Here is a 27,667-nt window from a genome sequence, read left to right as displayed (position 1 = left end):
TAAACCAGTAGGAATTTATTGTCACACGCACATTTCCTTTTATAAAGTTACACAAAAATAATGGATCACATTTACACAGTTTTTACAAGTCTAACCTCAATTTACAATTACCAGACTACCTAAGGACAAATAGTTAAATATACACACACATTGTACACGATATTAAAACTACACAAATATGTATAGATGCAATACATAAGAAAACTTAAGATGGAGGGAAAAAAAAAAACACACACGTTATTTACAAAAACATCCATTTAACAAAAGCTGCAAAGACCCACGGCCCTCGAAGGGGTTTCAGCTGAGTTCAACTCACCCAGCTCCTGTGTGAAAACGCTCCGTCGGCAGGAGTCGCTCCCGCTCCCTCTGAGTACCGAAGCACACGTGCTGCTGGCCCCCTGTGTGTCCGTCGCTTAGCCACGACCCCACGCCCACCCCTGCCCGAGGGGGCCCGAAACAAGTTATAGTAGCTTAATGATGTACATTTAATGTTTCACCCCAAGCTTCAGAAACATCACGGTGTTTTTGAAAAAAGATAAAACAGAAGGTACACTTTAGTGCAGCACATTAACGCTCCCACAGCCGTGTTAATCAATCTAGATTAAGGAATGTGCTACTAATCAGATATTTCTGTGCTGAAAGCATCATATGGAGCAGCAGAGGAGTGACGTCACAGTTTGGCACGCGGGAAGTCAGATAATCAAAAGACGAGGAGCTGATATCCTCCTGGAGTCGAACCCGGAGCAGGCGAGTCCCGCTTCCCTTCCGGGACGCCGGCCTGAGCGAGGCGACGCCCTCGTCCGACGCTCCTTGGGGCCGCGCCGCCCCCCCCTGCGTGACGAGGCGCGGTGGTGCAGCACCGTGCGCAGTCTGCCGGTGAGCATGCTGTGTGTGCGTGCGTGTGTGTGTGTGCGTGTCCGTCGACCACCTTTCCCAATTCCATGTGGTGTCCCGCGCCAATTGCTTTGATGGAATGAGGACGTTGTCCTTTCCGGGAGAGTCCCTCTCTCTGGCACGCGGCCGTTACTCGGAGAACGGCGGGAACATTCCCAGGTCGGCGAAATCCTCGATATTGTAGTTGGCCGTCCCCTGAGTGGGATCCCCCGCCATGGGCAACATGTCCTGTGACACGGGGAGGGGGGGAACACACGCCCAATCAGGCCCGGATAACAGCGTCAGGGAACGTCACCATTTACCGTGTGGCAAGCGATCGGTCGTTACCTGAAAGACCTCCGTCTGCCCTGGCTGGGTGTGGCCGTGCTGATCGCCGCCCTGCTGGCCGTGGTGCTGGTTCTGCCACTGTGACCAAACCTCAGAAGGCCGACCCTGGAACTGCCCCCCGCTCTGGCCCCCTTCGCCTGCAACGTCAGTAGTGGGAGGGGCAGACGAGGACGGGTAAAGCGCGACTCCTCCCTCACAGTTTGTTTCATTTTCTCATTTCAGCCAAATCGTAGAGCATCATCAGCGGGAGATCTTCGGCTGGAGAAGACGGCGTGCGGAGCGTTTTACCGAAAGCCGTGCTGCGATTGGCTGAAAGAATGTAACTATGGCAGACTTCCTGCCACATCGTACACTGCAGGATAAAATGCACTAAATGGTTAGGGGTATTTCTTTAAAAGCTTTTTTAAGAAACCTTTGAGCTGGGGGGGGGTCACCATGATTTTCATTTGCCCCAAAGAACACCTGCGGTCCGAAAACACCATGATATGTTTTTCACAAACTTGTGAGCGGTAGATGACACCCCCCCTGGTGAAGCATTATGCCACAAAACCCCAAGTACCCTGGATGGGTGGGGGGGGGGTGGCGGGGGCAGACTATCCATTTAGGGCCAACTTTGAAATCAAAAATTCAACACAACAGCAAAAACCAGCGAAGCATGTGATGAGGGGGTGGGCGGCGACGTATTTCAGGAGGCGGCTTGTCCACGTGTCCCGAGCCGGCCGGGGTGAGGAGGCTTCAGGCGGTATTCCCCAGGGGGCCTGAGCTCGGCTCCAGCCCGGCAGGACGCGCACGTCACCTAACACGGAGCTTATCGGGACTTATCTGGGGCGGGAACGCCGCCCCTGTAACAAAGGTGCGTCTCAGCACTACGCGTGAACACAGCCATGACATCCTCCTTAATTAATACGCCTCTGCTCATCTGGAATTTACATTTATCAAGTACCTAATGCACATAATGAGCAAAAGCATCTCCTCAGGGCATGCCCACGTGTGTGTGTGCGTGTCTGTATGCATCTGTGTGTGTGTGTGAAAATTAATTGTTTCCTTCTTTCAATTTATGCCTTTTCAGGACATCAGAATCGCGTTTTATATGTTAGGTAATTTGCGCTACATAATTGGAACTAACCCACCGTGCAAATTATTTTGTTAATGTCCTTTCAGGGAGCTAATTAGTAGAACAAATCATATCTTATTAGTCATTTTAAGGACCAGATCAAAAAGCATGGAGAAGCCTGAAGGACAGTAGAGATTTTAGCTGATCATCTTGCTGATACCTCAGAAATATAATGCAATTGGAAGCAAAAAGTAAAACAAGTCATTGTGATGCACGACAAAATCTGTAGATATTGCTGAGGCCCGAAACAAAGTCTAACAGAAATTCAGAGAGCACTCTCTGCATTTTCCACATGCATACCACTGGGGGGCGCTAGCAGAGTGCTGACCATGCACCTGGGAGACAATGAACGGGAGAGATTCTGCTCATGATGTCCTGCCCCTGAACAAGCTGAACAAACTAAACACGCTAAGCAACATGCTAAACATGCCAGGCTACACGCTGGACTACACGCTGAGAATCCCTCTCAGACCGGCTTTTCGACCTCTCGACTAACGGAGAAGCAGCAATTTACTGGAGACAGGATAATTCCCTGCACGCTTCCAAAGGACAGACCAGGCAAGTACAGAAAGAGCTAATTAGCTGCTCTGAATATTTTTCCATTGAAAAACTTCAGTTTCTTGTTGATGAAAAAGAAACCAGTCGACTCGCATGAAATGCACTTATGACCTTTTCTATACTAATTTTCTCGCAAGACAAGCACCCAAACCACAATTGCTGGTAAAGGGTAAAAAAATACATCTGGGTAATGGCAGAATATCACAAAAATAAGCATCCGGACTGTACCAGCTGCTACAAGACCGGAGGGGGCAATGGCATTGCTTGCCAGGGAGAAAGATTTTAACAGTGCAGAAAACAAGGCGTCGGCTCCCCAGGACCGATCAGTGGTTCTGGCCGAATGATGAAGTCATGCTTCCTAAATGCCGCGTTTAGACTCCATGATTGAGGTAAATGGATACAAACATCACAAGTACAACAACATCATTATGTTTCCTTCTGTATCCAAATTCTCTTTTGCAACAGTTTTCATTTTGCGGTTTAATGGAGAAAAAAAAACTAGCCACGAGGATCCACTTAAATTCCAAAAGATACCGAGTGTAACAAGCATTTGGAACCGACCAGGAATTAAAGTCATTTTGAAATTCCGACACCTTTCGGCAGAGAATCACACTAATGCAGAACACGCAGCTTGTAAACCGAGTCCTCACACTTCATAAACCAAGCCTGCAACAGACCGAGCTCTTCGTGGGTGTGAGATGTATACGAGTGGCTCATTTGAAAAATGGGAAAAACAGTGGGGGGGCTATGTGACCGAAACGCTGATTGATTAAGGTGGGGCCCTGCGTTGTCGGGGTTTAAACGCTGATGGTATAATCCCCATTCCCTCCACGGTCCGTATTTCCCAGTTTAGGCCCTGGGTGCTTAGCGACGATGGAACGCAGAGTCTTACCGAAGGCCGTGCCGCGATTGGCTAGGCTGGAGTAGGCGTTCCCGCTTGGGGAGGAGGTGGCCGGACTGGAGAGTGGGCTGTAGGAGGATGGGTCTGCTGGGTAGCTGTGGCCCGACCCGATGCCAAACGGGGAGGACTGGGCCTTGCTGGACTGGGAGGCGATTTGCTGAGGCGACAGGGGAAGGGACAGTGAGGTGAGTGAAGATGCTGCCGCAAAGGTGACATCCACAGGCCCACGGCTCGCCCCCCCCCCCGGCCGTCTCACCTGCCCAGAAAAAGGGGGGCGGCTTCCGGTCCACGCCACCTGGCCGGCGTTGAGCTGCCGCGAGATCTGGGCCAAGTTCTGGCCCGCGGAGGACGAGGGCTGAATGTCATTCACTCCAGGAACATGAATCACAGAGGAACTGCAACACAGGACCCAATTTCACGCGTGAAGGGACAAGTTTCCATCGTGACACACCACCCCCCCGCCCCCCCGCCCCCCCCGCCCCACACATGGCTCTGCTCGGGGCCACAACTGAAATTCTCATTCGAGAGCCTGTCTCTGACCTACAGGCAGCAACTGGGGCACGGAGCTAAACAAAGAGGGGCACCGTCCACACAGCGATCCCCCACCTGAAGCCCTTCCCAGCATGCCCCGGCTGAAACGGGCTCCCCTGGGGGTACAGCTGCTGCCCCCCGGTGGTGGATGACGGCACCATCATCTTCTTATCGGCTGCAAGAATGAAAAAAAAAACAAGTGCTGAGAGACACACACCTCAAACACGAATAAGACGCTCAAATTCATGACGCTTACGGCACGTCGCCGCGATTCAAAGTCATTTTCACAGTGACAGTCAAGGCTGAGCGCGTCTGTCGTGTGAACGCTGCGGAAGACGGCGTGTGCACGTACCCCCAGAGATGCCGCCGTACATGTCCGAGAAGCGGGGGTCCCTCTCCTGGGAGAAAATCGCTTCCGTTTTGTCGATGGCCTTTCCCCCGTCATGGACTCCGGTGGGGACATTGGCGACGGGGACCTGCAGGGGACACGGGGATGGGTCTGTGTGGGCCCACTGAGCCAGCGAGGCGGGGGGGGGGGCGGGGGGCAGCTGTGGTACCTGGGTGAGGTCGTAGGCAGACAGACCGTCCCTCTGGTGCACCTCCAGCTCGGCCTGCTGCTGTTGCTGCAGCTGCCTGCAGGAGCACAGGAGTGGACAGAGTGCATCAGCGGGGCGTCATGGCAACACCACGACCCATCGGGAAGGGCCCGACCGGACCGCTCACCAACCACCGGCTACCCGCTAGAAATTACTTCAATTACACGGGAAAAGTGATAATTGCACTGCTGAAAGAAGGGGAGTCTGAAAGGGGGAAGGTACCATATGCTTCTGATGACACTGATTTGTAAACAACAGAGAGCGGCTTCCAGCAGAGGCCTTCGAAATTTCTGGAATTTTCTCGAAAACAAGGACAGACCGTAAGGGGGGGCCCAATCCGGGAGGGAGGCGAAAAGTCCCAGTAAATGGGACGCACCAAAGGGGGCCTGTTTACATCTCTGAAATGTACAAAACACTGATGATCGAGCGAAAAACAAAAGGAGGACAGAGTGACGACATCCAGGAATGCGTCTACGTGAGGCGAGCGCCGAGCCCACTGTCTCCCCAGAGAACGCAGGTCTGTGAGCGATTAATACAGCCTGTTTAGGCTACCAAAACAGCGCTGCACTTAAAGGCAACAAAAAAGCTGCATAAAAATCAATCACTGCTGGACCATTAATCCAAACGTCTGTTACATGAAGGAACCAGATGGAAATCCGTCCCAAACACAAACAGGGTGAATGTACAAATATCCCAGATTTCTTGGCCAGACGGGAAGATCCGAGGAGGTCCACAGGGGCCCGCCGGAACATCTAATCATACAATCCCGAGCGGGAAAACAGCACGGAACTCAGAGAGGCCAGTGGGTCCAAGCGGCAGGGGCGGAAGGGAAGCGGGGCCTAATTAAACAGCACCATTAAGATGCAAAACACAAAGTGCAAAGGGGAGAGGAGGATAGAGGCTGGTTGTCAGGGTAACCAGCGATCACATGCCATTCCCTTGCAGCGCTGGGCACGTGAGCCGAGCTTCCGGCTACCGGTGAGGGAGGTGACGAGGTTACAGCGGGGAACTCGTTTACCGGACAAGGAACGCGGCTCCTTCAACACAGCCGGGAAAAACGTAACTGTCAACTGCATTTTTAAGAGAGGCAGCCTCAAGCGGAGCCCACAGTTTACAGAGCAGAAAGCGACGTGCACTGGGGGAGACGGACACCCAGCATGAGGACCACAGCTTTAATGTTACTGCGAGGCCCCGGTCCGGCTGCGAGCCGGAGAACATACCAGCTTTCAAAGGGCTCTGAATGTCGGTCATGAATCTTCTCAGTCCTGGAACAAATTATCCACCTTTGTAATGGCTTCACGAGAGAGAAGCTCTGACAAAAAAATAAAATAAAATCTAAAATGTTTTTTCCATGCAGATATATTAAGCTTGGCAGGGGTGGGGGGGGCGTCTGAGGCTGCCATGCGAGTCAGGCAGAGTTCAAGACAATAAAAGCGAGCGGTGGATCTGCACCGCAGAATGAGACTGAAAAGCCAAAGCGATCACTCTGACAGCACGAGCGGGCGTCACACGGGGCACACGCAAGGCCGGGCCACCAACCAGACAGCAACTTTTCATTTTCCATTTTAAATACTTGGTTTTCTATAAAAACCCACCGACGTGCATGCCTGCCAATATTTGAGAAGCATCAGCTCAAGTAAACAGCTTCACTCCACCATAACTGGGTAACGGAAACGTCAGGCTGGTACCGAGTGCATCAGCTGACCTCCCCTGCCTTCCTATCCTGAGCCCAACCCTGCCGTCCAATCACAGCATGGGGCGGGGCAACTTCGGGGTGACCAGAGAAAGGCTTCTGTTTGCTGGCTTTTAGGGACCATGAGACAAACACCGGCTGAGATCTCCAACACTGGTATTCCTCCAGTTATGAGTGGAACATGGTGCTGGTTCATTTCATAAAATCTCCTCCAGGGCTTATTAATCTAATTAAAATACTTTATGACTAATACGGTAAAAACACAGTTGACCTGTGTACGAGAAGAAAGAGGCACTAAGTGAAGACTGGAAAGAAAGATTTCCAAGGTCTTTGTAATATTTGTTTTGGATGAACATGGATATCATTCAGAAGGCTCATAATTTCCTTGAATCAATGTTTATGTCTCAGATTCTATTAATTTTCCGAAGTGCTTCTTACAGGCAAGGTTATGGTATTTTAAAAAACACACACACACACACACACACACACACACACACACACACACACACACACACACACACACACACACACGCACGCCCCCTACTGTAAGGCAGAGGTAGTTCAATCACAAAGTAACACACCTGCACTGACATTTCACCTCTTTTTCCCCCACATACGCAAAACACCAAATACCTGTTATAAGACCTTTATACAAACATAATTAAGAACAGGTATGATAGAAGAGGAGGGATCTACTTAATTTTCATCAATGCTGACATTTAAGCCCCTCAGACAGAATAGGCAAACTGCAGTCAGTTGACATTCAACAAAACACTGACATGCAATCAAAGGGTGGCCTGTAAGGTCTCGCGCACGGTTCTCTTGGCCCCTTTTTGAACAATCTGGACTGACCAAATGGCCAAATAATCTCTCACTGCATTGCTCCCCATAGCCGCAGGGTCAATTTCACTTTCACCGTGCTTCCTGGTCAAAAGCTCAAACAGTAGAGTCGAAACTGCCTTGCCGAGACAAACCTGGCTCGGTGTCTCTGGTTAAGCTTAACCATTCACAAAAATCAAAGGCTACAATGCAGGCAACATACCCAACATTTACATTTCTTGAACATCCATTTCAAATAAGTGTGTGTGAGAGAGGACCCACTTGACGTTAGTGTTGGTGCAGATGATGTACTCGATCTCATCCGAGTAGGGGTTCTGGAAAGTGAAGCTGCTGGTCCTGATGAGCATCCACTCGCGGGTCTTGATGCGGAAGCGATACATCACAGAGAGAACCTGGCCTTTCAGCTTCACCACCTGGGAGCCATGGAAACGGGGATCTCAGACGGTGATGCAATCAGAACAACCCGAAACACGAAGCACTTTTAAAATGCATCAACGGAGGAAGCCTTCCTCGATGGATGGGCCTGAGAATGCAGGCATCGTTTAGCTAGCACGCCAATGACATCATACTCTCTCTTAGCTAGCACGCCAATGACATCATACTCTCTCTTAGCTAGCACGCCAATGACATCATACTCTCTCTCTGAGCCCTGGGCTTCACAGTGTGACCCTCCTTCTGCCAGAAAAAAAGGCTCTCTGTGAGCGCTGATAAGGCAGCTGCTCTCCTTGGGGAACATGGGGACACTCCCATCCCTTCCACCTCCCCCCTCCCCCCCCCCCCACCCCTTCTCCGTCCAGGAAGTGAAATGCACAAATGATTCCCAGTGATGTGGTTCCCTTCCATGAGGCGGATGTGATGCAGTCACGAACTGAGAAGTCAGTGTCCTCCATCGCAAGCGTGCGAGCTGGAGGTACTTCCTAACCATAGTGCTTCCCTATCTAAACCAGGACATGATGTGTCCACGTGGTCCTGGCTGCCCCCCCAATGGGGACATACCTGCTGGAAGCTCTCTCGTAGATGACTCTGGTCCTCTGGGTGGCAGAATTCCAGAATGTCCTTCCCTAAAAGGTCCTGAGGGAGGTGCCGACAAATTAATACTGCAGGTGGGGGACGGAGGTGCAGAGCATGAAGGAGACATGTGCATTTGAATCTGGACAATGAAGAGTATAATCTCGGGGCAGACGGGGGCTGAGCGCCCCAGGGAATGCACCGACTTCCACCCACCTGAAGCGGGGGTGTCACACCAAACTGCCACTATTTCTCTCCCGCCATTTAAATGTGCTTGAATGATTCTAGATGCAGAATGGATTCCTGCGACATTACCCCATTTTGGCTGTAGGGGGCGTGGTGGTTAAGGACACATAAGCGTGACCGGCACCTGAATGATCCCAGACTGACCTGGGGCTGGTATCCGATTACATTGATGCAACGCGGGTCCACGAAGGTGACGATGCCGTCCGAGTTGTGGCGCGACAGGAACTCGGTGGGCACAGACAGGCCGTTCATATCCATGGAAACCGGCGAGCTGGTGACCTGTCATGGAGACGGCAGGCGGCGCTCAGGCTGTTACCTCGCGGCCCGATGGCCCCAGCTTACATGCCTGAACCAGCCAATAAAAGCCTCCACGAAAGTTAATTACCATGCCCGACCCCCTCCAATTACCCAATCAGCTAACTTCTGTAATCTGGCATCATTTATTCCCTTTGCTAAAACCTGACACTGGGACAGGTATTTTGCATGAGCCCGGCCATTCAGTCAGATAATTCCATGACTGCCCCCATCCTGCCAAGCGTGGTATTACACCCTGCCACCCACTCATACCTGCAGCCTCCCGATAGCGACAAGGCAGTACTTGCTGCTCTGTCCGGCCTCTGCGTCCTCGTCGGGAATGGTCATTCCTAAGAAGAATGGTAAGCGTCACGCAACAACAACAAAAATAAATAAATAAAAAATAAAAATAGACATTCCTTTGTCCCTTTGCTTGACGGGAAAGACACCGAACAGGCACGTCTATAGACAGACCATATGGAATTAAAGGTCTTGCTGACAGGCTCAGTCAGACATCGTTATCCCACATTCCATCACGGCTTGAACGTAAACATCATTTATAAAAACAGATTTTATATCAGCAGATGCTTTGACAGAGAGGCAGTAAAACAAATCTGGCAACCTTAAATCCTCATGTGAAAAGGCTACGGTTTGCACGCAGATTCGCGCTGGGTTCAGCACCCGCACGCTACACATCAGCCCCCTACGCGTCACACAGGCAAGTGGATGCCGATCATAGGGGGAGGGGGGCTATGTTCTTTGCTGAGGATGCTCTGCTCTCCCGATTGCAAAAAGGTCAGAATCCTCCCAGTTTCCATCTAGGCTGAAAGAGCCGTTGCCCTCAGCTGGCCGCAGAGAACCGCTACAGAACAACCCAGCATCAGATTCACAGCACAGTGCCTCCCAGCCCCGCTTTCATTTCCATTCCACAGGTCATTACACTGAGAAGACATGCAGAATGACCAGCAGCGTCTCAGCACAGGAAGGACTGTCACAGCGGTGTCACAGAACGACACACTTTAGCAACTGGGGTCCATCACCAAGCATCAATCGGGAGGTCAGACCAAAGACACCATCACACCATAGCTACCAGTGACTTGTAATAACCTGTAACAGCAACTTTATGTTTTCTACAGGATGAAGTCACAAAGGATGATAACTTGTCATCAATTACAATAACCTATATTTTTTAAATAAATACGACAGTCTGACAGCCTTAAGATGTACAGACGTACATCTTAAGGCTGTGAGCGCGGTGAGCACTGCGCGGTGAGCACTGCGCGGTGAGCACTGCGCGGTGAGCACTGCGCGGTGAGACCTCTCTGCTGACCTCATGTGTGGCCCCTTTGCTTTGTTGTTGGAGTAATTCTGGGAACACTGTGCAGTCAGAGCTGAACTCACATGTGGAGAATTCAGGGGGAACAGACCAAGTACAGTGGGAGGGTCTCCTCTCAGCTCTAATCGCACACATGCACACACACACACACACACACACACACATATATACATGCACACACATTCCAGAAGGTCTGCAGTGTGTGGGACGGGATGAGGGGCAGGGGCCAAGTCAGAGATAGAGCCTTGGTGGGGGGGGTCGTACCTGCGGGGGGCCAGGCCTTGATGTACCCCGTGCAGTGCACCACTGAGTATTGAGCTTCTCCCTCCTTCGATGGTCCCAAGCCATTCCTGCAGAGAGGGAGGGTGGCACATCACAGGGAAGCACTACTGTGCTCCCATCCAGATGGACGGAATCACAGAGGGGACAGAGGGGCACGTCTGCGCAGAATGTCCACCTCTACGGGACAGAAGGACACGTCTGCGCAGAATGTCCACCTCTACGGGACAGAAGGACACATCTGCGCAGAATGTCCACCACTAAGAGACAGAGGTGCACGTCTGCGCAGAATGTCCACCTCTACGGGACAGAAGGGCACGTCTACGCAGATCATCCACTATAATCTGATAAAAAGCAGATTGGACTTTCTTTCTTGTATATGCGTCACTGGCTCCACTTCCAGAAAAATGTGTTTTTCCAAAATGTTCGGTCAACAGATGAGCCAGATTACCAGAATTAACAGGGTTACTCCACTTACCGGTACCTCTTCCTCATGTTGGACAGACGGTTTAGGGAGATGTGGTCTAAGGGGGAATTCCCACACCTGCGGAGAACAGGGGGAGACAGGGGAGAAATACTATACGTTTATCAGTGTAAAACATGAGGATCATTCGCTGTGGCACCTGAAGACACTTCTGAAGTACAATCTGAAAGGGATCGACAGACGACAGAGAGTGAGAGACAGACAGGTAGACAGAGAGAGAGAGAGAGAGACACGCAGACCGAGACAGACAGGGACAGACAGAGAGAGACAGACCGGTAGACAAAGACAAAAAGACAGGCAAACAGGTAGACAGAGAGAGATAGACAGCAACAGAGCGAGACAGACAGACAGAAAGAGACAGAAAACAAGTAGATAGAGTGAGACAGACAGACCCAGTGACAGACAACCAGAGACAGAGAGACTGAGAGACAGACAGAGAAAAACAGAGAGACAGGTAGACAGTGAGAGAGAGACAGACAGAAAGATTAAGCCCATGACTGAGCCGAGCACAATGCCAGCTCCCTGGTCCAGAGAAATACAGACGGCGGCTCAGGGAGCCTGAGCAGGCAGTTCCCCGCTTGTGACCGACTCGCCGGGGGCACGCACCACCTCCCCATAGGCAGGAATTCACATGAATTATCTGTGAACCGAGCGTCAGCAGAGCTGCTGGGGACCTAACATGTCAGAGCGCGTAGCAGCTTCTACGGTGGGATACCTCTGCTCAGACCCAAACAAATGCCGAGACCTTAACCATGCAAGTCCTGGTGGTGACACGGTGACAGCGGCCCGCCCCGCTCCCCATGCCGCTCCAGGACCCGGCCCGCTCCCCATGCCGCTCCAGGACCCGGCCCGCGCCCCATGCCGCTCCAGGACCCGGCCCGCTCCCCATGCCGCTCCAGGACCCGCCCCGCTCCCCATGCCGCTCCAGGACCCGCCCCGCTCCCGCAGAACCTCGTGCCGCCGCCACCGCCGCTTCCCGCACGCTCATCCCATATGAAACTCGTCTCGAATAGCAAACATTAAACAAAAGCACATTTTTTGGGCAGGCGGCGGACTGCAGTTACGGGGCGAATAATGACTCGTGACAGCTGGAGACGGGGCTGATTTCATGCAGGATCCGGGCGAAAGCAGATTGGGACGAGAGGCGGCGATCTTCTCAGTTGGGAACCGACATCGGTTGTTACTTGCTGAAGTGAGGCATTTCTCAAGATGAAATTAGGCCTTAAAAACAAGGGCTATTTTTAGCCAACAGAGGAATGTAACTCTCGGGGTTTAAGAGTCACGAGCGAACGCAAACAACATTTTCCTGCCCCAGATGGCTGCAGGGTGTGGGGAGGGGGGGCACCTAAAAGTACCGTCAAACACGGCAGAGTTGAACCAGCAGGTGGCAGTATTGCGCATCGAGGCAGTTGGAGCCAGAAGCTCTACCTCATGCGGCAGATGAAGGAGCGCCGGGACCCCATGCACATCCGCATGGAGGACTGCTGGCCTTCCTTCTTCACCGTGCCGGTCTTCAGGTCCAGGATGCGCCCTGTAGGGGGCAGCGATGAGCACTCCATCAAGGACAGCAAAACCACACACAGATAAACTCGGACAGATCAGCAGTATTCCAGATAAACATGCTTTAACATATTATCTCCAGTCATTAAGAAAGTAAGATACCCTGTAATTGGATTCTGCAAAGTGCAATTCTGGAACATTCACACTGCAGCAGAATAAAATCCATTTACCCCTAATTATAACCAATATCAAACTTTAATTCAATTCACTCTCTGCGCCTAATCAGGAAGCGCTCATTCATAAGATTTCAATGCTGGCATAAATAATCTTTTAGGACACTTTATTGCTTGTGCTCTATTTAATTTTCTGTACTTTTCCTTGCTTCTGAGAAAACCTTCCCAACCTGTTATTTACGTACACCGAAAGTTCCAACACGCAACCTGGGAGACGCGAAAGCTGTTGTTGCAGTTTCGGAGAGACGTGCCGGGAATGTCAGCCTGGAGCGAAAGGGGTCGGGGGCCGCATTCCCGCGTAACGGGAACCACGTGGGACCTGTTCTTACTTAGCGCTTTTGCCGCTACAAATGAAGCCAAGATAGTATTTGGGACGAGGCCAGAGTCAAGCCACGACGAGCGCACGTTGGCACCAAAACACCGTGCACGGATGAGCTGTGCGTTCTGGGGGAATAAATCAGGGCAAACAAACAGGAAGAGGAGAACACTGGGTCCCGCCTGGGCTGGATTAGGCCGGTTGGCTGGCTGGAGGCTTCACTGTACTACACTCCTGCTTAAGATGCTCCACATTATGTTTACATTGATTTATTGATTTGGCGTCTGACACTAGTGAGTAGAGCGTGGTGTCAGGGAGGGGGGTCCAGGGGGTCCCTGCCTGGGGACGCTTTTCAACCACACCAGGAACCGGACCTATGATACAGTATTTTCTGTGCTCTCCCTTTTCCATTCACTTCAGGTCGAGAACCAAAGTACCAAATATTCCATTAACTGATTTTTAAACATATCAGTTAAATGTTTAAATGATTATTTTGAAAAGGATTATCCATTAAAATTTGCTACGTTTTTTTTACTAAGAGGAAAAAAAAAAAAAAAACAAACCCTCTGACGCTATAATATCTGTTCAGAATGAAAGTGTGAGAAAACTGGATCTTAATATAGTTGATTAGTGATGTGACAATTACATGCGCGATGTAGGTATTAATATTGCATGTCCGGCCCTATAAAGTACTGCAGCTATTTTTCAAATTCAGTATAAGATATCCTGCCTCGCGATCTGATGATGTCATTCGGCACCGGTACCAGTTTTTATGCCAGTGGAAAACCAGCACCTTGAAGTACCGTACTTATCACTTTCATGATGTGGTAAAAGCACGGTGCCATGTACGGCACCTGGTGCAGTGGAAAAGCACCCTGGGTCACGAGCCCGGCAGTGATACGAGATCCGAAACCTGCTCAGCAAACACAGGCCGGAACCCTGGACCCTCAGATTAAATATGAAAGTTCTGAGGAACCACATGTGGCCAGAATGTAGGGAAAGGCCAGTGCAGATTATTCCCGTGGTTCAGGGTGAGCCGACGTGGTAAAATACATACTTTCTGTATTGTTTTGAAACAGTAGGCAGGCAGGAGAAGAACAGAAGAAGCCAGAGAAGCGGCTCGCTCCAGATGGAGGGAAACGGGGGGGAAATGGGCCCCTCATTCTCCTGATCGGTCTCCTGACAAGAGTGCGATGCCACCAGGGCACGAGAGGCGGCATGAGTCACATAAACAGCACTACCCCTGCTGACGGGCGCGAGGAGCAGGGTGGAGCGGGGAGGCATCTCCGCAACAACAGCACCGTTGGACTTCGGCCGGAGAAGTCCGGAAATCACGGGCTGGGCCCAGTCGGCGTACCTGCGAGCAGGATGGTCACAAGGCTTAGGAACCGCAAGAAGAACGGAGCTGAGGAACTAAGCCTCCGTGCTCTGGAGCGGCAGCCACAGGCGTAATCGTGCAGTGACTCTGATAACGGGCGGCTTCGACGTGGAAAAGCATCAGGGCAGTGCCAGGACGCCACTGGAAGAAGTCGCGTGGGTGAGAGTGCGGAGCAGCAGAACACCACAGGAATGTGCAATAGGCACATCACCTGCACTCATACTCTATGTCTTAATCGTTATTTTACAGCATTAGCGGTGATTTTGGGGGGAGGGAGGCAGATGGCAAACTTTCTGTTATGCTGGATATTGGTGACAAGCTACTCCATGACCCTAATGAATTATACGACAAACATGAGCTGTAAAAAAAAAAAAAAAAAGCCGTTTAGCCTGTTCTGGGAAAACAATAACAACAACAACAACATGAAGACAGGACAATGCAGGAGAGGCCACAGAATGTGCTGGAGGTTTGCTGAAGGGAAAAGGTACAGGCGAGGGACAGGAGAATCCACCCAGAAGCGCCCGAGAGCGGTCGCTCGCAAGAAGGGGGAAGGACCGGAGTGGTGGAGGCGTCCCGGGGGCCTGACGTCTCGTGACATGGGTGATTCATCAGGACTCGGAGCAGTCAGATGGAAGGGATAAAGATTCCGGTCAGCAAGACGCCTGCTATGGAGCAGCCGCCCAACGCCCAGCCACGCAGACCCATTCTCCTTGGGGGCGGGGGCTCATTCTCAGCTGTATGAGACCCCCTGCAGGGAGACAGCATGGATGGGCAGGACCTGAACCCCCCCCCCCCGCATCCACCTGCACATCCAGGCAGATGCTTCCAGAAATGCGAGAAATGTCAGGACACTGACAGCACCAGCGGGAGCCCTAGAGAAAACGGACAGTGGATAATGACGGACAGAGCGGAATGTGGCGTGACGGGTCACTCAGAACCCCACACACGGAACAAGGAAAGGTCCTCAGTGACAGGGGCCATCTGCTCATCAGTCTGCAAGGAGGTTTTAGGAAACACAGGGGGGGGGGGCCAGACACCACAAGGAAAATGCCGCCAAGAACGTGAAAGGTATGAAAAGAGGCAGAGAGACGGGCAGTCTGCCCGCAGAGCGCTTTCATCCACTCTCTCTGCAGCTTTCCCTGGAAGAGAAACTCCGCGGGCAGCCTAATTACATCCCTGACGGAGAGAGACAGCGATGGAGAGGCATCCCCAGGCAGTAAAACAAAGCACTTTGTAGCTGTCGTTTAGAACGAGGAAATATAACAAAGCAGAACGTGGGCAGAATGCTTAGAGAAGCGCTAAATCGCTAATGCCTGGAAGATTCGATTCCTCGCCGACGACAGTCCCCATTAGCGGCGACGGTCGCATCACCGCCATCCAGCTGACCGCATTTCCGCGGCCTTCCTTCAGTGCCCGTGCAGGGAACACAAGGGAAGCCGTCAGCCAATGACTGCTCCAGTTCACCAGGTCTAGTGCTTTCAAACAGCTGTCACTCAAATTAAACACTTGGAAAGTGACTTTCACTGAGGTCCTATAACCACATGAGGCACATTCTGTTGATTTCGAGGGAAAAATGCCTATAATGCAACATAACAGGTCAGGGCGCTGTGTCTGTGATCAGGGCGCTGTGTCTGTGATCAGGGCGCTGTGTCTGTGATCAGGGCACCAGTTCAAATCCTGGCCTGCAGAGTGGTGTGAGTGTGCGTCGTTTTGGATAAAAGTGTCTGCTGAGTAAATGCAATGTATGTATGTAATCAAAAGTAAACATAAAACCGTAAAACATGGTTACACAAATTCTTCGGAATAAAACTTCTGTACACTACCTGTTAGTATATAAAGTATTTTTCTATATCTTTTTTTAGCTATTTAAATGTACAGATAAATTACTGTTTAAACATACATCACAGAAAAAGTTGTTCGGTAGACGTATGTGAAACGTTTGCTTTGCGCAATGTTGATTTTCAGTTCTTTGGTGCTAACAAACACTTGCTAAATACTTTATTGCAGAAAGGGGACAGAATGTGTGAGCTGCGAGATCCCTGTGGACAGGGTGGGGGGGCAGGGGGAGGGGGGGGGTAACCGCAGGCTTGTCAACTGGGAATCCCTACAAGGAACTTTTCCATACTGAACCTCGAATGTTTGACTAAATAGCCATCTCGCAAATAAGATGTTTGTTTGTGGAGGAAAAAATTACTTAAGCAAACAAGAGAGGAAAAAAAAACATTTTATTTGCAGCTCTAACTTTATAACGGGAAACGGCTGGGCTGTCAACATCACAGCATTTCAATATTAAATTCAGGCTTTCCGCAAAAACAGTGATGTAACCTCTGTGCATAATTCCCCAAGCGCCTCGGCTAATCCCAAAGCAATTTCGCGTGGGTCGTGTCTAGAACATTCCTCTAATATACTAATGATATATTTGCACCACAATCAGCAAGATATCAGAGTGTTGATCAGGCCTCTTCAAACACTGTTTACACCCGCAGCCCTGATCCGGAAATGGCCCAGAAATGACAGCTACAATACGTCACCAACCCCGACTGTGTCAGTCACACCAAGGGGCGTCACAGCGGCCAGATCATTTCAGGTCTAGGTTATTGTCACTTTCTAGTATCTTCCGGATGTCTGCTTGAACTGATCGATTTTAAAAAATGTCCACTAAACCATAACAGCTCACTTTGGCTTCCTTGATTGAATTTCACCACAGCTGACTACACATTATTTCTGACTTCACAGAACATAACACATTATGAGCTCAGGCAATAAATTCATGAATTAATTTTACTCTGTATGGCATGCTTAAGAGATTTAAAAATGAATTTTATGACATGTGGGTGTGAGCCGCTAAAATATTCCAGTTTTGTTTCGTGTGTTTGCGGCGCCCTCGTGTGTAGAAACGTGGCACTGCAGCACTAAAGACTTCGAGATTCAGTCAGCGTGATTCCTAGGACGTTCTGGATGTGATTCCTAGGACGTTCTGGAGCCTTCCACAGCTCCTGCTCACCTGTCATAGAGTTCTCAGAGGTGCTGAGCTGCTCCCTGAGCTTGTCCACGTCGTCCGGGTGCACGTGCTCATACAAGGTGCTTCCGAACCACTCGGACTGAGGCTGGTTCAGGACCGGCGTCACCGAGTCCGACACGTAGATCACGCGACCCGTATCGGCAGCCACCACGAACAGGAAGCCGTCCGCGGCCTCCAGGATCAGGTGCTTCAGCTCCTGAGGAGAGAGAAAACGCCCACCAGTGGCGGTCAGAGGAAACGACAACCAAATACACTCAAGTTTGAAAACTTGTCCATGTTCCGGGGTCCAAGAAAACACCCAATTCTGAAAATGGCCGCTCAGCTGAAACGGACCCTCTGTCAGCTTCTTGCCATGAACAAGGTGAGCGTGGGATCTGCATCATCAATGCAGGTTTATTTTTAATGAGGATCACATGCTGGCTCATAGCTGCCCCCCCCACCACAGCATTTTCCTTCTCCCTACTGTGAGATTTTCTTCCTCTAACACAGAACCACTTTTTGGACAGATTTTCAGTTTATTGGTAAATCTGTCTTTATGTTTCAGGTTTCGCATAACTGAGTTCGATTTAGGAAATGACACATCTTTGTGCATATAAAATGAAATGGTTAATGACTGCAGGACGGCATGGTGGTGCAGTGGTTATACTGCGGCCTCGCATCTCTGGGACCCGGGTTCGAGTCTCCGCCATGGTTCCAACTTCTCCCCGTGTTGCTGTGGGGTTTCCTCTGGCTGATCTGGTCCCCCCCCCCCCCCCGATCCAAAAACATGCTGAGGTTGACTGCCGTTACCAAATTGCCCAAAAGTGTGGATGTGTGGGTGAATGGTGTGTGAGTTTGCCTTGCATTGGGCTGGTGCCCCATTCTGGGTTGATCACTGCCTCATGCCTATAGGCTATGGATTCCCCCCCCCCCCCCAACCCTGAATAGCACAAGAGGTTACAGAAAATGGATGGGCAGATGATTGTTTTCATCACACTCTAGTTTCCATGGCAATAGCTGACCCTTGGTCACCAGGCGACTGAGTGGAGGGCCCCCTACCTGCTCAGTGAGGAAGGACGGCTTGTAGGCTCCATCAGTGGAGGTGTTTCCTGTGCCCCGCATGGACTTCATGTGCGAGACGGCCATGCGCAGGATGGTCAGCTTGTCGGGTTTGCGGGCCAGCGCGCTGCAGGTGGGCACCATGTCCGACAGCTCCGTGATGTACTGTGTCATCTTATTCCGCCGGCGTCTCTCGATCTCACTGTGGTTCTCCCTGGGAACCCGGGAGACGATCAGGAGAGGGGGGGGGCCTGGCCCACAGATGGCTGCAGCCATCGACCCCCCCCCCCCCACAGCACGACATCGAGAGAAGGGCTCCGCGTGGCACGCGGCGGACCTACGAGCGAGTTTTAACCTTTCTGCGGATTCTCAGGAACGGCGAACGCACTGAGAATGAAGAACAGCTTGTTAAAGTCAAACATCGAAACAAAAGTACGTAACAGGCTCAGACATTTACGTACAGAGATGGACATAACTGTGCGTCTCTCTCCATACTATATGCGCATTTTCGCTGTTAAGCGAAGAAACTGCCACGCATTTCGCTTCATACACCAAATGCGTATTTGCGTACCAGTTATGTGCATCCCTGTTTACGTAGAGCTTTTAGCTCAGCTAAATCTTTTATGAACAACGCCAGTCTTTTCCTTCGCAGCCTCCGGCACAAAAGCCCCATCCTGCCCCCTAGAGGACTCCCAAGGAAATGCCGGACAGAGGAGTGACTCGCACGAACGGAGGGATATTTCAATGCGCACTTACTAAAAACAGCGCTCCGGGTGACAAGCACAACGTGAGAGTTTTCAAGAAGCGCGTTAAAAGTAGCAGAGCGGATGAGACCGGCCGGGTCCTCCAGCCCGGAGCCTCAGCGCCTGTGCCGAGCGGCAGCTGTCAGCTAACGATCCTCAAGGGTGCCGCTAGCTTAGCCCTACCTGGCAAATCTTTCCTTATCACCTGGGATTTGATCGTCATCATCATACCTGCAAGGAGAACAGGGCAGGAATAAACATCACAGGCTACACCAGCAAACTTTACCAAACTTTAAAAACCAAACTATTCATTAATTGTAACGATAAAGGCAACTTCAAAGGTGTACATGCTAAGCGTTTTTACTCGACTGACCCCACACTGGCTTTTCACTGTGACAGGTAAAGTTCTCATATAGCAAAATGTTAAGTTCAAACACGAGACACGAGACAGCTGATGATGGATGACAGACAGGGAAGCTGCATGTGATGCGGACGTCTCCCCTAACAGACCACCCCCAAAATAAATAAAATTAAATTAATTCAGGAAGAACACAGAAGCTCCAGACCACATGAGGGGCCCCTCTGATAGGCAGATCCAACTGAACTATGGTGACCCCTTTCCCATGGGACAACCCCCCCCCCCCACATGGAAAGATCAAGAAGGACACCACAAGGATGACTGTACACATACGTTGCTATGACGACCACTGAGAATGAATGGCACACCCTCTCCAAGGCATCATGACAATGTCAGTTTACAAAACTTAGAACAAGAAACTAGAAGATTACACCCTCTGCGGAAAAACGTCAGACAGATCTTCAGGAAACAGTGCCGCATTTCTCCTTCTCTCCAGCAGAGGGCTCTGTCTCCTCTACAGTGCCCGCACAAGTCAACAGAAAGCAAACACAATTGATGGAAGTTCTGAACAAATAAGGAAGGATACAGATGCTTTAACGAAAAAAAAATGCACAACGGAACAATAACCAAGCAGGGAAAAAAAACTAAACAAGAATGGATGGATGAATAACATTTTGCTATATAACAGCAACTTTCAATGCTACTGTGCTACTCGTAGGTAATAAGTGCCTTTATGCTGTAAACATATAAATTTGGATCTTAGCATGTCCTCTTCATCCTGACCTTGAGAATTTGCTGGGTCCCTCCCCGTCTTCATCGTCAAAGTCCATTCTGCAAAGGAACAATTAGAAACAAAATTTCACCATATTGGAAGTATTTTCAGCAATTAAATTTTCCCCACAAATATATCTTAAAAAAACAGGCAGATTTAATTTCAAACCCCATGACATTAATTTTAGAGGTCCGATATGCCTGTCTCCCTGTCCACCCCTTGAGACATTTCAATCACACTCAGCAGAATTAGAGGAAGCGCGTGAAACAGAAAAGGAGGGAGAAAACGCTCGCGGAGGGAGGCGCCGGGGAGTCCCCAGCTCTAACACATCAAAACGAGCTGTCGGATTCAAACAAACTTAATCTGAGCAGCTGAGATGGGCACGTAAGATACAGCATCAATCGGCTCACTTGCTTCCTACCTGGGCATCGGGCTATAGTGTAGCAGTCAGCATGCATGCAACTGCCAGTCATTCGAATCCTCAGAGGGGCCCTGCTGTTATACCCTGGAGCAAAACGCTCAACCTGAATCGCTCCAGTAAACAGCCAGCTATATAAACTGGAGTAAAACTGTAAGCCTGTTTGGGTAAAAGTGTTACCTTGGAGAAATCTATGCGCCTAACAAGCGTGACACATTTACTGTAAAAAAACGTTATTCAAACTGCAGACAGAACAAAATTGAACTGAGAACTTCAAAACGCATGAATAGTGAGTATGTTATTAAATAAAGTAGTGAGAAAAGGATGGGGTCCTAATGGCGTAACTCGTTCAATGTTTCTGGACTGATTCACATTTAACGAACACTGACTGCATTAACTAAATATGCGATCAAAATTTACCAGCGCAGTCTACTAGAGATAACTTTAGTCGGTTTTAAACATCCACAGGTAATACAGCCGCCTTGCACTTATCAGTACATTATAATTAGGAGGCGCGTGCTCTTCGCCCGCAGGAAGCGCAAAGTGAGGCCCGCACCACGCGCTGTGCGCCCGGCGCGCGATCGCTCTCCCCAGCTCCAAATCTATACGATCTACGTTCCTGTTCGTGCAAAGTGTGCGGAAATAAAGCCCAGCGCTAATCGGAACACTGCGTTTTTGTAGTATAAGAACCGCCTTAAATTGCGAACAAGTTTAATTTACCGGCCGGCTTTTCGCCAAACGTGAAAGGCTTAGTTAATACATTAGGCTTTGTTAATACAATCTGACACATTTGGGTGGGCGGGTTAGTCACGCAATCCTGACTGTATAATACGGCAGCAAAACAGCAGAATTGTCTTCATTCCAGGATGTTTCAATGCAACTGCTTAATTCAGTGGCTGTTTAGTTTATGCCTAACAGCTACGATAATATCAACACGAAGCTGAAAACTGCAACACTTCCACTTACAGACAACAAAATGTCTATTGCAGCTTGTTTAGAAAACATTCTTTAGCCGTAACATTTTTTGTGGTTAACATTTATGAAACAATTCGCACGGAATTCCAGGATAAAAGGTCAATAGCAGCGCACTTTTTCATAATCCCCCATTCAGAAAATGAAGCTTAATTGTCAGCAGTTCATGTTATAGCTCTTGTACGAAGGTGAAAAATGTCCCCACGCGCCATCCTCCACCAAACACCTACAAGTCGACTGAAATGTAAATAAATGTCAGGCTGCTACATTTAGGATTGCACGAAAAGAATATATTGAAAACTGTCGGTTTATAATTGATTTTATATTGTGCACCTTTTCTGTTGCATTCAAATTTACTCTTTAAAACTAATGAATGTGACATTTTAATTAAAGAGGTATCAGAAAAACTAACATCTGAAAAAAAAGAGATGCTGTTAGAAGTTCAACAGGCTACCTACTGACTTAATGGGACAGAACCATCCAGAATCTTGGGGGGGGGGGGGGCAGCTTTCTCATGTGGACATCATCAGCACAGCAATCCTCTAACAAACTAACACATGGAACAATCTGTTCCTTTTAAACTCTGGTTCCTGGACAGACTTAAACAACCACTATTATTTATTTTTATACAAATTATTTTTTAACTTCTATTGCTCTTCACTCCAGATTTCTCCATGAAAAGAAAACAAAATTTGAAATAATTTTATATAAATATTCCCCGTTGATGAAAAACAAAGCATCTATTTACTGTTATTAGTCGTAGCAACATCAATCCGCCCCCCGTGTGACCTAAGTGGGTGAAATGTAAGCATACAATTAACCAATCAGATCCGTGTAGATCCGTGATCACTTCCATTTCCACGGCATCTTTCCCTCTCCATTCTATTTACGTAACAGGACGTGGAGCGCCAGGAACAGGCCGTTCTGGAGCACACCCACAGGAGCGTGTGCGAGGGCCGCTTTCAGGCTTCAGACGCACGCTGATGAGTGGGCTGTCGCACGGGGGGCTCCGAGCTCTGACTCGTACCAGGACTCGCCAGTCGTGCGGACAGGGGCGTGGGCGAGCTCACGCCAGAACAGCACTAGGGGGATGCGGACGCCCGCCTGCCCAAGCCGGCAAGCAAACCCGCTACAGTCACCTTTTTGACGTAGCCGCGTGACCGCCTGCTTCCCCACGGAAGACCGCTTCACTATTTCCGAATACTCACCCTCCAGATCTCCTCTTGCCGCCCCGGCCGGGCATCGAACCAGCCATCCGTACCTGCCCTGCCCCCACCACAGTGCCCGGCATCGTCACGGGTCCAGGGAGGTCCGTGGCCATCTCTGCATGCCAGAACGTGACAACAGGAACAGAACAAAAATCAACATCCATCCCATAAGGTGCTTGTGTTCATTTGGCCGCAACAGACAGAACAAACAAACGGATGGCAGCTGCTGTAATTGACTCAAGGGCCAAATCAACATTCTCTGCTGTGGACTCCATTCATTCTCTTCACGGCGAGCAAGCTGCTGTCAAACAAACTGGGGAAAAAAAAGCTAAACAAAAGACATTTACTCCTTTCTATTTTTAACATTGTTTGCTGTCAACATTCTTGTCTGAGTTGCATTTACCGTATCTGCCAGCAGGGGGCAGAAGACGGGAGTGGAGCTGGATTTGTAGGCAGTATAGGATTTAAAAAAAAAAAAAAAAAAAAAACTTTGGCCCACAGGCCTCCTGTGTCCTGTTACCTCAACAGTGTTTCAGCCCAACGCCTCAAACAAACCAAGCAGGCGACTGGCCTTCAGCACGCGCCTGTCACAGGAAAAAATCAGAATGGATGTGTACACTCTTCTCATGACAGCGTCCCCCCTGTGCCAACCATTTTCGTTCCACCATCTTTACAACACCGTGCCTGTTTTGTTTCGCTTTATTTGTTTAGCATAGTAAAAATCTCGTAGACACATTCCATTCTAGCACAGGCTATGTTTATATATGCTGCCGATTCTGTTTCCTGTAACCGCGGCTATGAATCACGACCCTCGTTCCTTGCATAATAAAGCTTTCATTTGCACTATAATTACTGATGGAGAGTCGAGCCTCCGTATTTTAACAAATGATTAATGTAACCTTTGCCGCGCTTTCAGGATTGAATGAGCAGCGCCTGTGTGGAGTGAATATCAACGCAACAAACGGAAGGAGTTTTGTGTGTTTTAAAAGCTGCCTAATGGAAATTATCATGCGGTTTAAACAGGTAAATCAAAGCGTTTTCTACAAGAAAAGCCTGGACCTACACAGAGAATCTGAGGAATTAAAAATTAGCTCGCCAATCTTGCAGAGTGTCAACGAAAATACATTTCACGTGCAAATCACAGAAAAGCTTTTGTCAAGCATCAGAAAGCGTGAAAAATGCCTTCCATGTATATTAGAGCTTACAGACAGGTAAGTGAATACGAGGGAGACATGGTACAGCCAAGGACCTTGAACTTTTTTGCTTGCTTAAGATCAATCACACCGTTACCTTCGTTACTATGTAGGTAAGGCACAAGCACAGAATTTTTATGGCCGTATCGAAAAAGAATCCCAGGCGATTTTATCTGAACATCCCGGCCACGGCAGGTTTCAGGAGACTCTCGGCAGAGTGGCACCAAGCACCCGGCAGCACTACATAAACAGGAAGGGAGGTCATTAGCTACAGTGATAAACAACAGCATCGACTAAAAATCGCAAAACACGAGATTATTATGTACAAGTCATCTGTCTCTGTTCAGAAGAGGCTCCTTCACCGAGACCAAGTGTCATGAAGCCAAAATGAAACAGTGACGAGGTTTACCGTCTAATTCCATTCACTTTCCATTTACAGAGTAGCTGTGTAGTAGCTCTGCTGCAAATTAAAAACCTTTATACTGAAGTAAGTCCAAAAAATGGGTTTGTTATGAATGAGCGTTGTCTGGTATTAATGTTGTTTAGTGCTGGATTTTAGTCACTGCATCGTGTGATACTAGGCTGCAACATAAGTATGCACTACAGCAGTGAGTCATGCTAACCAGGCTAATGCTATTGTAATTTCGCTAGACCTAATACTTCATTGCAACCTTACAATCTAATTCTGATGCAATCTTGTTACACCTGTCCACAAATAAACAGGTTCACCAAAAAAATCCAGGTAGTCAGCACATCCTGGCATTGCCTGCGATCTTTAAACCGTCCCAGCTGTCACACAGGTGACTGTTGAAGCGGTTTCTGTTCCCAGACACAAAAAAAACACACATTTGTCTCCCCCAAGTCATTCCACCAGCTGACAAGTGCCGCTGTTGAGAAATCGTACAGCAAAATGTTTGCTATATGTAAACATGCCTTTACACCAGGATTTCTTTGGTTATTTTTTCAGTTTAAATAATCTGATTATGAGAATATCAGCCCAGACTTTGCTTGCATTCTGGAGGTATTCGCACACCATGCTATATATTGGTGTTAATCAGAATTTTAACTGTATAAATTGCCATTTTTTCATAGCACTCCTGGACTTTCTATATGTTTTAGTATTATTTCGAAAGGATTATTGGGCCCCATTAGACAGGGTAATAAACAGCAGCGGCTGTGAACAGCACACAGTCTGGTCATGTCTGAATGCAGAATGCAGTGTTCCCCCACTCCAGACAGACGCTTGACGTAGCCTTGAAGAGGAGCAGCGCACCTCCTCATCCTCCTCCACTCCTCCTCCATGTCTGACATCAGCCTTCTCTCAGCCGTTGGCCTGCTATTCCTCGCCATACTCCAAACCCACCTGAACAAACAGGTCCTCTCGAGTCCGAATCGGTCGTGTTTAGCACAGACCTAAAACCAAACTCCACTTGCTGGTCACCACAGCTCTTACAAGGGGATGCTGTTAGTGACTGCTGACAGCACACGGATCTCCCTGTGGTAGGTAATGAGTAAACAATTAAACTAATGGCAGAGAGTCCATTTTCAGTTCCTGAGCCTCAAATTTGCCCTTGTGTGTGTGTGTGTATATGTGTGTATATATATATATTATATATACATACATACACACACACATATACACACACACACACCTTTGTTGAATCATTCTTGATGCTTTTCCAAAACAGCAGGACATCATCACAGTTATCATCATCAGCCCACGCTTGCCTACTGACATAGCTGATATCACCGGACTTAACTTCTTTTCTTTTAGCTCCATGGAAACCAACCACAGCATCTTTGCAGATGCCAGGAACTCCATCTGCTGTGTGCTCCACACCAACCTCCAAACACACACGGGCGCATAAGGAAAGCAAGGCGATACACCGATTTTTTTGCCTGTTACATAACCCTTTCAGTCATGCCCATCTGCATTGTCTAAACTCTTCACCAACAGTTACACTGTAGCGCCAAATTTAATTTTGTAGCATATGTTTGGTTTAAAATAATCAACCGCAAGTAAAAGGGAAAAAAATTAAAAGAACGATTGTATATGTTGGAATCAACAGGCAGAGAAAGTAAGGGGCAGCGTCCGACTAACAGTGAAGGAGGTTTAAGCCCGCAAGGCAAGCTTTAGCCTGCGCAAAAAGGACCTTTGTGTTCTTAAGGAGATTAATCAAGGAAATCAATCACGTACTGCTCGCTGGCTAATGTATTCAGAAAATCCACAATTTGCATTTACAAAAAAAAAGAACCTTTGATCGTCGCAAACTATCGCACGTAAGTCAGAATTAATGACTTTAGCAGGATACGGAAAATGTAAGACAGAAATAACCACATATTGGCAGATCACGGGGCTAAAACATGAAAAATCAGCTCTTGTGAGTTAAATGTTAGATTGTTATGAAGGCAGCATCCCCCTTCCCCCACACATGCAGGCAGCCAGTCCCTTCTGATGTCGGGGGGAAAAAAGGCACCGGGGCTGCGATTCTTTTGTTACCGTGAAAAAATTAGCCAACATTACATGCGATGTCTCAAGTCGCTTTTAACGCGACCGATCGCTTCCCTTCAAAATGAATGTCGCACTTACCCGACGGATTAACAGCGGCGGGTGTTGCCATGTCGTCTTGGATTGGGGAGAAAAAGGCGAAAATGCAGAAAAGATGATGACGCAGGACTCGGGACTGCCCGGGAAAGGCGAGCCGCCGCCGGGTTCGACACGGCGAGGGCAGGCAAGCGATCGGCACTTCGAAGCGCGGAGCTCCTCCGGACCGAGCAGCGACCCGTTTCGGACGGACTGCGCGATAAATCGCCTCTTTCTTTCTCAGACTGAAAAATGCAAGATGTCTGAGAGGTAACACCGCGAGACTTGCCCTGAATTAATTAATACAGCGAAGAGCCGGAGTCCAGCCTGGACTGTTCGGAGCTGGACGGGCTGCGTCAGGGTCCCGGTCCCGGTCCCGTCCGCGTCACTCAGCACTCACGCTATTGTGATGTGGATTGGTTATGGTATACGCTGCTTATGGTATACGATTAACATAAAACATGCAATGACGTACCTGACAAACGCGGGTTGGAACTGTCAAACCCCCAAAAAGGTGACTGGTGCATTTATTAAAACCGATATATAAAATGTTGTCAAATCACATTAATTTAAGGATACATATGATAAATGTGGTCAGCTTTAGTTCAGGTAAAGGAGTAAACGAAAGTTTACACCAAATACATATAATTTAGTCTAAGACTTGTACGGGGTTACCAAGACTCATATAACTCTGCATAATAATTATAATTTATATTGATTAGAAGATATATAGGCCAAAGTATAATAGTTTATATTAGTATTGTTTCCGTGGTATCCCCGCTGTTCTGCGTAACTGGAACCGGTTTTGAGCGCAGTTGTGAGAAACGTAAC

The 27,667-nt window shown here is 49.0% G+C and overlaps 1 protein-coding gene across 6 annotated transcripts; it reads right to left on the bottom strand.

Moving 5' to 3' along the window:
* Nucleotides 1–27,253, bottom strand: LOC125704142 (aryl hydrocarbon receptor nuclear translocator 2). Of its 6 annotated transcripts, none has more exons than XM_048969481.1 (20): nucleotides 26,843–27,253; nucleotides 23,060–23,174; nucleotides 20,473–20,520; nucleotides 19,515–19,562; nucleotides 18,589–18,802; nucleotides 17,533–17,746; nucleotides 12,530–12,632; nucleotides 11,096–11,161; nucleotides 10,603–10,688; nucleotides 9,276–9,352; nucleotides 8,853–8,987; nucleotides 8,451–8,525; nucleotides 7,716–7,867; nucleotides 4,883–4,958; nucleotides 4,678–4,801; nucleotides 4,401–4,500; nucleotides 4,051–4,189; nucleotides 3,786–3,951; nucleotides 1,222–1,358; nucleotides 1–1,122 (listed from the first exon to the last, which is right to left on the bottom strand). In XM_048969481.1, the coding sequence occupies exons 1-20, from the start codon at nucleotides 26,871–26,873 to the stop codon at nucleotides 1,024–1,026; spliced, it is 2,205 nt and encodes a 734-aa protein (XP_048825438.1). In that variant the 5' UTR covers nucleotides 26,874–27,253; the 3' UTR covers nucleotides 1–1,023. The 6 variants fall into 6 exon arrangements, with proteins under 6 accessions (XP_048825438.1, XP_048825437.1, XP_048825439.1 ...); XM_048969480.1 differs by having other exon boundaries at nucleotides 1,222–1,368; nucleotides 3,787–3,951; nucleotides 26,843–27,252; XM_048969482.1 differs by having other exon boundaries at nucleotides 1,222–1,368; nucleotides 3,787–3,951; nucleotides 18,589–18,790; nucleotides 26,843–27,252.
* Nucleotides 27,254–27,667: the final 414 nt, after the last annotated feature.

Source organism: Brienomyrus brachyistius, chromosome 11 (assembly GCF_023856365.1).
Source record: "Brienomyrus brachyistius isolate T26 chromosome 11, BBRACH_0.4, whole genome shotgun sequence".
NCBI classification, from domain to species: Eukaryota; Metazoa; Chordata; class Actinopteri; order Osteoglossiformes; family Mormyridae; genus Brienomyrus; species Brienomyrus brachyistius.
This window is presented reverse-complemented; position numbering and strand designations above follow the sequence as displayed.